Below are 12,753 nucleotides of genomic sequence, written 5' to 3' on the forward strand. Positions count from 1 at the left end.
CTACAGAAGGCTTACAATATCCTAGCCAGGAGGAAAGCAATATGCAGAGGGAACAGTGCTTTCTGCCTAGCAGCACATCAGATGCCTCAGTCCCATTATTGCACACAGAATTACTGAGCCTTCTTTTAACAGCAGGCTGTTTCTTATCTTTCAACAAACCAAGCAGCACAACATTTTGAAATATGCAGATCTATTTCTGCTGTCCTTTTACCTGTTTATCATCTAATTTCTCCCTGATGTAGACAACAGGAAGATGAGAAGTCATTTTTGTAATTGCTTGCTTGTAATTACCCTCATGCAGGGTCTAGCATCATCTTTAGCGAAGAGGATTTGCCTCTTTCTGGCTGCCAGTGTTGAATATGTGGCTGTGGATCAGCCCGCACAGATCTCGAACCATGTGAACATCATTGCCTGTGTGAGCAAAGTCACTCAGGAGGGAAGTTGGACCACTTTGGAGTTGTACATCCAGGTGATGTTTGGAGAATAACTCCTCCAGAGTGCTGGTATCACCTGAGGGCCAATACCATGGTGCACAAAGTCCCTCAACACGCTTCAGACAGCCAGTGAACGTGGTGGAAGGGGAGACTGTACTTTTAAAGAGAAAATATCAGGGGTTGTAGCAAGTAGAGCTATTGCTAAAGTAATCCACAACTACGCTCATATAGGCAACAGTATATAACTTGCTATGTCTCACCAGAGTGCAAAAACTATTGCTGTTGTCAGCCTTGAAAGGAGGATAAATATGCTTGTTCCAAAAGGGCGTCTGGATAACTTTAATAAATGAATCTGGGAGAAAACACTGCTTCTGGGTGAAATAGTTTTGTGGATTTTTTATGGTGATTGTCACTATAGCTCTGTTTGCTCTTGTGCCCAAGGCACGAACATTGCAGTACATGAGTCTGTGAAATGTGTAGCCATCAGGAACAGAAACTTGAGAAGACTTTGGGCAGTTGTTTGTGCCAATTTGAAAAAGGAGGCAAAGAAACAAATCCCAGTGCACAATGTTATGTGGTATGCTTACAAGCATGTAAGCCTAGAGAAGTAGCACACGTTTTAATTTGCAAGAGTTTGGGTTTTGGTGGTTTTTTTACAGATAGCTGGTTGCTAAGCTGTAGGAAATGTCCAATGTGCAGCTATGATACTGCCAAAAAGAGTTGAGGAAAACAAAGTATACCTTCTAAAGATTTCAGCTTGCGATGGTTTCTGAACCATTACTCTTGATAAGAAGAAATCATAGCTTAATATACTCTAGAAGGGTAGTAGACATGATAATAAAAAAAAGAGATAAAAATATTATATGAAGGTTATGCCTCTTCAGATGATGACGGTTTATTACTTTAAATTTTATTTCCTTTTCTCACCTTAATGTAAGGTGATGTTTTAAGGAGGGTTTAAAAACAAAAAAACGTGCTCTTAACCAAAATTTAAGATTTTTTTTTATTTTGGCATTCTTTTCCCCCCTGAATTAGGGAAAATTGTACAGTGTAGTATACTTTTAGGAGAAGAAACCTGTGATTAACAAAATCATGACAGAAATACTTAACTAGAGAAATAGAAGCTTATTAGTGTGATCTCTTAAAATTTTATTATCTTTTGCTTTTACCTGAAGGTAAGGACTCTGTTCTGAAGACTTACACAGATAAAGAAAATTGGCCCTTTAACTCTGATAATTTCATTGAAAAAAAAAAATCCAAATAGTGCCTGGAGGATATTTCTAGGCGGTAAAAGGGAATGAGGGAGGAAGAAGACCTGCAAGCCAGTCTTATAAAAAATACTTCTGTTTTCAAAACACTGAGCAAATCTAAGTAGCTCAATTTCCACTCATGTTCAGCAGCTGATAGTTATTAAAAGTAGTTATTAAAATGTATGGGTAACTATTAGTCTCTTCTTAGAATATAAATGCTGTTTTAATGTCTAATGCAGTAATTTTATTCAACTAGCATAAAAATAATTAATATGTACTATCAGATGTACAAAGTTACTGCATAAGCTATTTATTTTTCACTGAAAATGATCTTGTTCTTGTAGTCTGTTTAGTTGATGAAACTAAACCTAATCTAAACATCAGCTTCATGATTTTTGGACTGTTTTTTTTATTTCTTTCCAGACTCTCATAAGTGCAGTGAGAACATAATATCTGAAACAATGGGGTTTTTTTCCTGCAGTTCCAGGAAACAGTGTTGGTTATAATATATGTTATTTGCTACTAGGCATAAGCCTTTGTTCCTAAATACGTAGTTGTGGAAGCTATTCTCCAAACTGTCAGAAGTTTTTTGCTCCTTCATCAAACTAGCCCTAATTCTTGATGTGATGCATTGTGTGGTTTCAGAATACAGTAGAACTACTGAGGGCGGTGTGAGCTGGTCCCAGAGAACATTGCTCATGCTAATGACTGAAATGGGGAATATTTTTATTCCTGTGGAGCAGGAAGGACTAAGATGTGGGTGAGAGCTGTTGGCTGCGATGAGAGTTGCTAATGAGCTTTTGTATGAGAGGCTTTGAGGAGGTGCTGCAGTAGCAGCAAAGGTGCTATTTAGTATCACACGGTAAATGTCCTATGCTTTGTTTTGCATCAAGTAATGCTTCTAGCACAGTATGATGATGCATGTCACATCAAATTTATAAGAACGAAACTTATTTCAATTCCTTTTAGTTTCTAGAAAGAGAATTATTGTCTTTTGCAGAAATGTGAGAGCTCAGTTTACCCCTGAAAATTGCTGGCCATTTTAAAAAATTTATTCTGTGTGTCATAACCTCAAGAGTTCTGGTAACTGTAAGAAGCACATCAGGAGCTTGAGTGGAGAACACATCAGAAAAGCACATCAGAAACCTGAAAAGCATTCACAAATTTGAGTGTTACTTGGACCTCTGTCAAAGTCCTTTTTGTCCTTGTTCAGTCTTTATCAAAGAGGTACTTCTATTAATTTATTTTTTTTTTATTTTAATTGACAATTTCCAATAAGATGTAGTTGTCATTAATCTTAATATAGTTGTAGCTTTGTTTCAAGCAAGCTTAAAGTAAAAAACAAACAAACAAAAACAAACAAACAAAAAAAAACAAACAAAAAACCCCACCCCAAAAATACCCTTTAATACAAGAACGATTCCTTAAGGACAAAGTGCTGCCCTCTTTAGTTGTATATCTGTGTCTGCTTGATAGGGTTCTCCTGAAAAAAATCTCCAAAGAGAAGTATTTGTAAGACTTATCTGACAACCTTTTTTCTTAGTTATATGGAAAAGTTCAGTTTTAACATTACTGTGTTTTAAGGATGCCCCAAGCGTCAGTTGCAGTACATTGGCATGAATAAGTACATTGGAGATCTAGATAACTAACTAGCTGGCTCCTCAGTATTTGTGAGCTGGTGTCGGAGAGACAGTGTTTGGCCCTTGTATAGCAATAGATTTATAATTTCTGTGTGGAATATGGTTTTAAAGCTCTGGAAACGCTTGAAAGGTGGAATGTGTGATGTTGTCAGAGGCTGAACTTTCCTTACATGCCTTACAATGAAATTTGCTCTTTTTTTTTTTTCCTGAGAGAAAGAGATTAAACTAAACTTTAGAAGTTTATGTGGAGGCCTGGATGCTCAATGAATATAGGATTAAAGTATTGTATAATAAGTAACAATGACAAGCAGATTAAATTGGGGCAGATGTTATCTTGAGGACAGTGCATCGATCCCCACCTTCACCAAAATCTTTTTAGTCTTATTTCTCTGCACTGAGCACAGGAGATTGACATGGCAGCAGCACAAAACACAGGAACGGGAAGCGTATCCCACCTGCCCAAGGAGGATCCCACCAGCTAAAGAGCATTAATGCCATCGCTAGTGGCAGTAATATGGTGAAGGAACACAAGTCCAAGCAGACTGAGCCTCTGTGACAAGGTCCAGCTCCAACTGGGAAGAATGCCCTTAAAATGTATTTCTTCATGAACAGGATGTGACTGGGGCTTGGAGAAGAAGCCAAATCCTTCCAGTGGTTATACTTTGCAGTCTTGATGGTGCCCTGTCTGCTTTGATGATAAGCATATGCATTGGGAGTTGCCTGCCTAAGCATTTTGTTCCAGGCGGAGAAGAGGACCATGTGGGAGTCAGAACCCAGTGGAGCCTTTGGAAGAACTTCACCATTAAAGAATGTGTCTGGATTGGTGGTGCTACCCAAATGACCATGCTGCAGTGCTTGCAGCTCCTTAGCAACTTCAGGAGGCCAACAGACACAGAGACCTGGATAGTCCTCATTAGGAGGAGATAGTGTACTTTCACAAGCAAAGTGTGCAGCATCAATTGGAGCAATTCATGCAATCACTTGCACGTGTAGGTAATGAAGCATTTCCTATGGTCTGCATCAGTGCAGAGGATACTGCTATAGCTGTGATAGGTAGTCTGGAAGACAAGGACATTTTATGCTTAAGTCAGGATGGCACACAAGTAATCATAGCAATAGAAGTAGGAAGCTACCACAGCTCCTGGGTGAACCATTATTTGAGGCCCTCTCTGTGTGTAAGGGCTGTGGTGTTTTATTCCACCTTGTCACAAATGGGTGATTTAGATCGCTTAAAGAACCACTGTCAAAGGTATTAGCAAAAGTGGTTTTAACATGACATTGTAAAAGTGCTACTTAACAAAGTTCGATGGCAAGGTTCACTCTATTACTGTACGGCACAATCATTTGAGCATTGATTCAAAACTACCAAGGCACAAATCGAAGTTACCAACGCACAAATTAAAGTTGCCAAGACAAAAATCAAAGTTACTGTACTAGAGGGTTATGTGCGATATCGGTCGCTTACCAAAGATCTGCCATTGGTAAAACATCTCTCTGCCTCGAGGAGCAACCCTGAGAACTGTCCCAGCTCAAGGGGAGATCACCGCCACGCAGCCAGGCTGCGTAGCCGGGAGAGCTCAAAGAAGGCTCACTTAAGCTGTCATATTTATGGAGTCAAGCGGTTGGCTTGTAGTCAAATTATATGCGATGGGAAAGGTATGCATGAGACTCCTTGTACCCACAACTTTCTTTGTTCCTTGATAAATGAGTCTTAGAAAAGCCACCCAGTATTCCTGTGTTAATCGCATTATGGTTGTTCCAAGCTCATATGCCTCGACGCTCACTGTGCCACTCTGCTCCTTTGTGGGTTTTTAGAGAACAGATTGGAACCAGAGGAGTTCTTGGCTCGGCTACAGCTCAGGCCTTTACCTCCTTTGGAGCCTGTACCAAACTACTGCTAGTTTGGTTAAGGAGTCGAGTGCATCCGTCACACACCTATTGCTGTACTGGAACATGCAGGACACCAAGAGCTTGGATCCAGTAATGCCAGAATTTAACAGAAGTTAGAAGAGCTATGAGGCAGCTTGAACTATGTGTTGTAAAGAAAGGTGATAAGGAAGCTGATTCAGATGATGTCTAGTATGTTTAGGAAGTTTACCGTCCTAGAGATGTAGTGTGCATTTTGAGGTGCAGCCATCGTTTCCATGAGAGGTGCATTGAGCCCTGGCTATTAAGACATAGGACATGTCTAGAGTGTAAATGTGATCTCCTCAAAGCTAGAGGAGCAACAGTGACTGTCAAAAATGAAGAAAAATCTCTAGCTGCTCTTCTGGCAAATGAAGTTTCCAGTGCTGCTTTGCTTGATGACGAGGAGACTGTTGGTGCAGTTGTACTACTAGGAGGTGTACAGGGGCCAGATGAGTAAGGAGTTTCCTTTCAGAGGCTGAGAAATCATTCTTGTGGTCCTTCTGCCCTTCTCAGTACCCTTTTGAATTTTAAAAGAGCAAACAAAGTTTTGCTTAAGCAAAATCCTGTGTTACCACACAAAACTTGTACTCCAAACATAAGCAGTGAGTCATAGCTGAATTCAGTTTTGACTCCAAAATGGATAATGGATGAACATGACTGATTGCAATGCTTTTCTCTGTGTGCGTGTATACACACATGCATTACATAAACACATAAGCATTTTTATATATATGTACACACCCCTCCTTATATTCCCTGAAACTAAATTTTCAGTTTTCACATGGTTAATAAGAAGGCAATTTTATGTTAAAAAGAGTGTTCCATTATAACTTACTACCTACAAATCCAAGAATTTTTATTTTGTAGCACTGGATATACCACACATGTGAGTAGTGTTCTACAAGAGATTTGTATTGTAGACACAACATTTTTGTAATTAAAAACATGGAGTGTTACTTTCTGTGTTTTACTTGGAAGAGAATGTTAGTAAGTGAGATTTTGGTTAAAAATCCTAATGTATATATATTTTTCCCTTTTGAGGTAATGTACTGTTTAGAACACAGTTTTTGTTTGCTTGTTTTTGCAGTCCTTTGTTTCAAAAGTGGGGAGGGCTTAGATCATAAATTTTCTCTCTCTCGAATCCTTTTTCAAAGTTTTCTGCCAGACAATAAAAGAGCTCGTAAAATAATTTGGTCAGTGCAAGCTTAGCGTGTTGCCAGTTGGTGCTGCGCCTAGAGCTGAGTTGGGCTCTGCTAGAACTGATACATAAGCAAGTAGCTGAAAGTTCGTGTTTTAATGGTATGCGTAGCAGAATTACATAATGCTATTTTTTATTAATAACACCACTTATACAAACAAACTGGTGGAAGCATCACAGATATTTGTAACTATTGTGTTGGGGGTTTTTTTCTTCCAAACTGGCTAAAAAGGTGACCTTAATAGAAAATTCTATCAGTATGTGTCTTTCAAATGGAATAAAACACACATAGAAGTTTGTAATGCATGGCCTAGTGGGCCTCATATTTAATCCGCTTACAAAGAAAAGGCAAAGGTTATCTGTAGTTGAGTTTATGCAAACTCTTTTGCATATTGCTTATGTTTTTTTCTAAGCTTTATGGTAGAGAATAAGATTATTATGTTTGTGTTGCCTGCATATATAATTAGTTAAATTTGGTATGATGTTTGATAAACAGAAATGTTATTTGAGGGGTATGTGCTAGAAGATGTAAAAGCAGTTCTTTGTTTAATATTTCCAATATTTTCACAGGTTGTAGGCACTGCTAAATGATGATTTTTTTTCATCTTTAAACAGAAATATACTTTTAATGTAACTATCTAGTGCTAAAAACTATTTTAAATTAAGCTTTTTACTAGTATTTGCAACAGATGAAATTGCATATGTATAATGATTGGAAAAAAGTGAATGTAAACCATACTTCAGTAGATAGATGCAAATGATAATGGTTTCTGTAATTATAAGGGAAGAAAAAATTGAGGATTTTATTTTTTTTTAAATGCCTTACCTGATCAGCTTTGAATGGTTATGATATGAGGAGAACTTTATTCATCAAAGACTGTAGTTATGGCTCAGTCCAAGAGTATTTAGAAGGGCTCTAAATAATGTGAATTGAAAAAGTTCCTCAAAATGTATATATTGAGCCCATCAAAACCGGTCTTTTAACTATCTATCTTTTCCTGAATGTATTGTATGTGTTAATAGAGCATTTCTTTTTTGTGTTTGCTACTTTGTTAGCAGTGGGTAACATGAGCTGATGTTGACTTAGATTCAAGGAACCAGCAATGATATTCAAATGCTGACTGACAAAAAGCACTACTCCAGGATTTCTTTGTGGAAGTCCAGAAAATGTTGGTAGAAACAGGAAATACTTCATTAAAAACTTTGACTCTTGTCAAGTTATTTCTAAATAATACAAGGATTTCCAAATGAACATGGCTGATCTGCCAAATCAGTTCTACAGTCCCTATAGAAATAGATTTCTTTGTCCACACAATAACTTTTTCTGGTATTTTATAATTTACATTCAAACCACTAATATTTTTTTCTGTCCGGTTCCCCCCTAGTGTTGAGAGACTTGAGATAACGTTTTAACAATGGAGGCTTTTGAATGATTATTGAATAAGAACTAAGCCTAATGATCAGACAACCCAAATACAGGAATAAAAGGAAGAAGAGCTGACAATTTAGGGAATGTATTTAATTAGTATTTTGCTTTAAAGATAGATATCAACAAAAATATTTTCGCTAATGGGGATGATTGGGCTGCACATATAATCCATGTTGAAGAAAAAGTGTCAGACTACATTAAGACTGCTACAAAAGCTTTTATATTTCATTGTAAAAATGAATGCTGCCAAGAAAGTACCACTGGTGGTGTAAAGCAGCATGTATGTAACCCTAGGCTCTGGACCCACAGATACTCAGCCAGATGAACTTTCTGGAACAATGGTGGAAACAATAACTCCATTGACATGAAACTAGTGGCATGCCATTCTCACTGTAGTAGCGATTCCCATAAACTTCTATTTAGAATTTAAAAAAAAAGCAGCCATAAAATGGTTCAGAAAAGCTTTGAAACTGAGGAGACAAATCTCAATAAATACAACTAAAGCAAAGGATTTTGTGTTTAACATGAAATGTACCATATGTCTTTCAGGACCCGGAATGACGAGACTTTTAACAGCTTTTTAATGCATCTTACTGTGTCAAATTTGAGGCACGTATGGTACACTCCTCACTGAATTTCCATTCTGTTAGTTTTCTGTTGGAAACAAAGTCTTGAAAATGGAGTCTTTCTGTTCAAATGTTATTACTACTTCTTAATTATCTCAAATACAAGTAGTTAATTTTAAAGATGAGATTACATTTTTTTTTTCCCCTCAGGAAAAATTTTGGTAAATTGCCACTCAAAAAGGAGTAGTACAGTAAGAGCTTTAGGTCCAATGGATTCCTTTTCAGAACCAAGTATGTACTTTTTGTTCTCTGTTATTCATACCTTGGGTTTATATTTTGAGTAATTTCCTTTAATATCCACCCTATCTTTTGCAAAATAATTATCTTGGAATAATTTTTGAAAATTTAATAAAAATACAGTTTGTGAAAATAAATTTTGAATTAGTCTGGTTGATAAGTCAAGGGAAGTGCTAGCAGCTTTTCAGCCTCTGCATTCTGGATTAATTGTTTTGAATAATATTACTGAAAGAAGCTAACGAAAGGTGAATAATATTCTGATGATCTTAAGGTGTGTGTTTTGCAGATTTTTTTTTTCTTTTTTTAAGACTTTTTCAGTTATATTAGCAATACATAGGGTTGTGTAATCTTGGATAAACCTGAGATTTTGGGGGGGAAGAGCCTATAAATATTCTTAATTTCACTCTTTCTTCTGCATCTGCTTTCTCTCATTGGGTAAGCAAAATAATGTGATGGAAGATTTAATGTTTATGAACAGTACAAAGTAGCTGAAGTTAGTCTGAAGTCGTCTTTTTTAAAATATTTTTTTTCCTATTTGCTTTCCAGTGAAGCTGTTGGAGGAATGAATCAAATGTAATTACAGACTGTTAAAACAAGGAAAGGCTTAATATCCTTGTACCTGTTTGTGTTGCTAAGTTTTATTGCTGAGTAGAAGTTATGATTATTATTTATTTTGAAATGAGATTCAATATTTGTGTAGCATTTTGAGGAAATTAATATCAGCATTAATTGACAGTAACCATGTCAGCTCCCGTTATGATACCGGTAAGAACTTAACCTTAGATACTTAAGTTTCCAAGAAAGGAAATCCATCATGGTACCGTTAGAGCATAAAATGTCATTAGCAGATATTGGTGATGGTTTTTTTGAGTAATCTGTTTGAGCACATACTTTTAGGCTTAATCTGCAGCCTTCGGTACAATATCAATTAGGGTATCTGTTGAAAGATATATTTTTTAAGTAACTGCATTTTAAAATATGCTACGGGGAAACATGTATCAACTAGCACTGGAACTTTTAGAACATGTTTTTCTTGATCTGCTTCCACCTGCGTACTCCTTTCTGCTCAGCTTTTTAGCTCCTCTCCTACTCTTCTGTTTTGTATTTTCCAGGTGAACCACAGTAGTATTTTAGGTTGGCTGGTAGGTGCACCATCTTCCAACATTTGATAGCACGTGGAGTCAGAGCTCTGCTGTGCTATCATCTCCATTCACTGCATTTTCATAGCGCTTGGTGACTAAAATGCCTATCTGAAAATGCATAGTTAACTCATCTTCCACCTCGTAGTATCTGATTGAAGAGAGCAGGCAGTCAGAAAGGTGACGGATCAGAAATCTGTTTAGACTGCGTGGTATCACATCAGCGCTTTGCATTTCAGCTGTGCGTGGGGTGTTGGTGCGGCACACAGGCAGTCCCCCAGCAGCCAAGCCTCGCAGGGTGGAGGGCCTCAACCCATCTCCCCCTCCTACAGGAAACCAGGAGGTTCTCCCTGACTTACCCGTTCAACGGCATGATGCAGTTTATCCCTTGTCCAAGGCACACCTCAGTTGTTTACGTGGCTGATCATGCTGCAGCGGTCATCTTTTTGGTGGTTGCATTGTGTAGAGGAACGGTTTCATGAGACTTGCTACTTGAAATGAGCTGGTGGCACACAGTGGCTGGAAAGATCAACCTTGGCAAGGCCTGTTTTAGAAGAGATGAATGCAACCGTCCTTGAACAATGAAAAGTTCTTACAGAATGCTGATGCTGATTTAATTGGTTTGTGGTTGTAGTTTGCCTTGTCATATCTTAGAGTCTCCAGTATTGTATCTACAGTATTAGAACCAGTTCTGTATCTTTGAGTCTTTCTTCTCTCTATTGTTAATATTGATTGTAGTATTTCTCTAGTAATTTTTTTTTTCCCTGGGTTTCTGTCTCATCTTCCATGAGCTACTTGGCTGGCTTAAAGATCATATTTTAACTCATACTCCCAAGTTTTGAGGCAGTGTAGCTTATCCATGAGTTACTTGCAAGTAACTTTAGACTTCTGTGGTTTTCATGGAGAAAAGATTAATTAAATCTTGCAGGTAAGTTTTAAATTAGCTGCTGTTAATTCAAACTTCATTTTAGTTTAGCTATTGTAAATTTATGCATAAATACTTTAAAAGCTACTTAGTTTAAGTACTTATTCAATGCAGAAACTTACTTTTTCAACATGGTCACTTGTTTCTTTATGAAAAATATAACAAACTTGGCCTGTATAACTCTTACTTATAAAGCCATCTTACATAGAAGCAAAGTCTTAGCTTGTAATCCCTTTATAAAGGATTGGTTTCTGTTTGTGTCCATGCCTAACTTTTTCTGCTTCTTTTTTTTCTCTTCTTTTATTTTAAAAGGTATTTCTCAAGAGTGACCGGGTTGCAAGAATGGTCCACAGTGGAGGATGTTCTGCAAATGACTTTAGAGATGTTTTTAAGAAAAACATAGAAAAGAGAGTCCGAAGTTTGCCAGAAATCGATGGATTAAGCAAAGAAACAGTGTTAAGTTCTTGGCTCGCCAAATACGATGCCATATACAGGGGAGAAGAGGACTTTTGCAAACAGCCGAATAGAATGGCCTTAAGTGCTGTATCGGAGCTGATTCTGAGCAAGGAACAGCTTTATGAAATGTTTCAGCAGATTCTAGGGATCAAAAAATTGGAACACCAGTTGATTTATAATGCCTGCCAAGTAAGTATTGGTGTCACTCGGTTCTGTTGTGTCCAAAATATCTCCCCCCTGCCAACAGGTCAAGTGCTTCCTCCCTGTGTGCAGAAGCCTTCAGTTTTAAGTATATCTCCATAGTCCAAGGAGATTAAACCCTTCAGAAAGGAATCTTTGCATCACTTGGTCGCTGGAGAGCATTGGGAAAAAGGGTATGCCAGAGTATATGGTGCTTATGCTACAGGCATCTCTTGAGACCTTTTACAGTGTCATGGCTCCAGTGATTTGGGTGATTCTGCAGCACGTTCCATGGTCCATATACCTGCATATCCTCATATAAATTACATATGTATGTACATACATTTGTGTATGTGTGCACATCTTTAAAAGAAATTTACTGCCATAAATTGATAGGTGACAGGTGATTGAATTCAGGATGTTCTTGGCCATCCAGTGTCTAGAAGGTCAGTATGTTAGAACTCAATGTGCTTCATTTCAAACACAGTCTATGAAGCTAATTTACACATTTTTACTTTGTTGTTTTGTTGGATAAAAGTGATGTTCCCCAGAAATTACTGAGGCCAAGACAAACAGTCTATTTGGGAATCATATTTGGATTTATATGTGTAATCTATCACTGAGTAGTGTAAATGGTATGTAAAAATATTTTATCTGGCCAGTCTTCATAGTGATGCAACTATAAATTAGCAATTACTTAAGGAGGAAAAACCTGAAAAAAGCAAGGTATTTTTGAAAGTCTCGCAACTGACCCATGTGGATGTAGCATTTAAACTGAGCTCACACAGCTTTCTACGCTGTCTATAAAATAGTACACCAGATTACAGCTAAGCTGTTTTTTGTATATTATGCTGAAGGCTGGCTTGTAGTTATGGGCCATCTTAATACGGGAGCAAATGAGGAATCTTGGGCATTATTGCCTACTTCATTTATGGATTAGTGTGGCATGAAATCATGCAACTGTTCTATGATTGAAACATCTGTGGTGTTTAATGCTTCTCAGGGTCGTAGATCCAACTTCCGTAATGAGAAAGTAATATTTTTTTCTGCATCAAATATGAGGGCTTCCTGTTTTCACTGTGAGCTGTTTAATGACAGGCTGGAAGGAGACTTCTGAATGAGCAGTGTTTCAAATGGAGATAGAAAATATTACTTCTTTTTTTCCTCTTTGCCCCATCGTTTTCTTTTTGCCTCAATTCACATACATGTAAATCATGAAGCTAACCTCTGGAATATGCAGGTTGGTAACAAGATGAAGCAGCACTGAAATCTTGGGGGACAGTCCTGCTTATTTGGGGGTTTATATGCAATAGAACACAGAGGCATGGAAT

General features: G+C 37.5%; 1 protein-coding gene across 6 annotated transcripts in view; it reads left to right on the forward strand.

Moving 5' to 3' along the window:
* CADPS2 (calcium dependent secretion activator 2) overlaps positions 1-12,753 on the forward strand; it is a 330,722-nt gene that overhangs the window by 101,670 nt on the left and 216,299 nt on the right. For all 6 annotated transcript variants that reach the window (XM_075024996.1, XM_075024998.1, XM_075024992.1 and 3 more), the window contains exon 3: positions 11,099-11,431. In XM_075024996.1, the coding sequence (XP_074881097.1) occupies positions 11,099-11,431 (333 nt within the window). The remainder of the gene's footprint in view (positions 1-11,098; positions 11,432-12,753) is intronic.

This window comes from Buteo buteo, chromosome 4, assembly GCF_964188355.1.
Source record: "Buteo buteo chromosome 4, bButBut1.hap1.1, whole genome shotgun sequence".
NCBI classification, from domain to species: domain Eukaryota; kingdom Metazoa; phylum Chordata; class Aves; order Accipitriformes; family Accipitridae; genus Buteo; species Buteo buteo.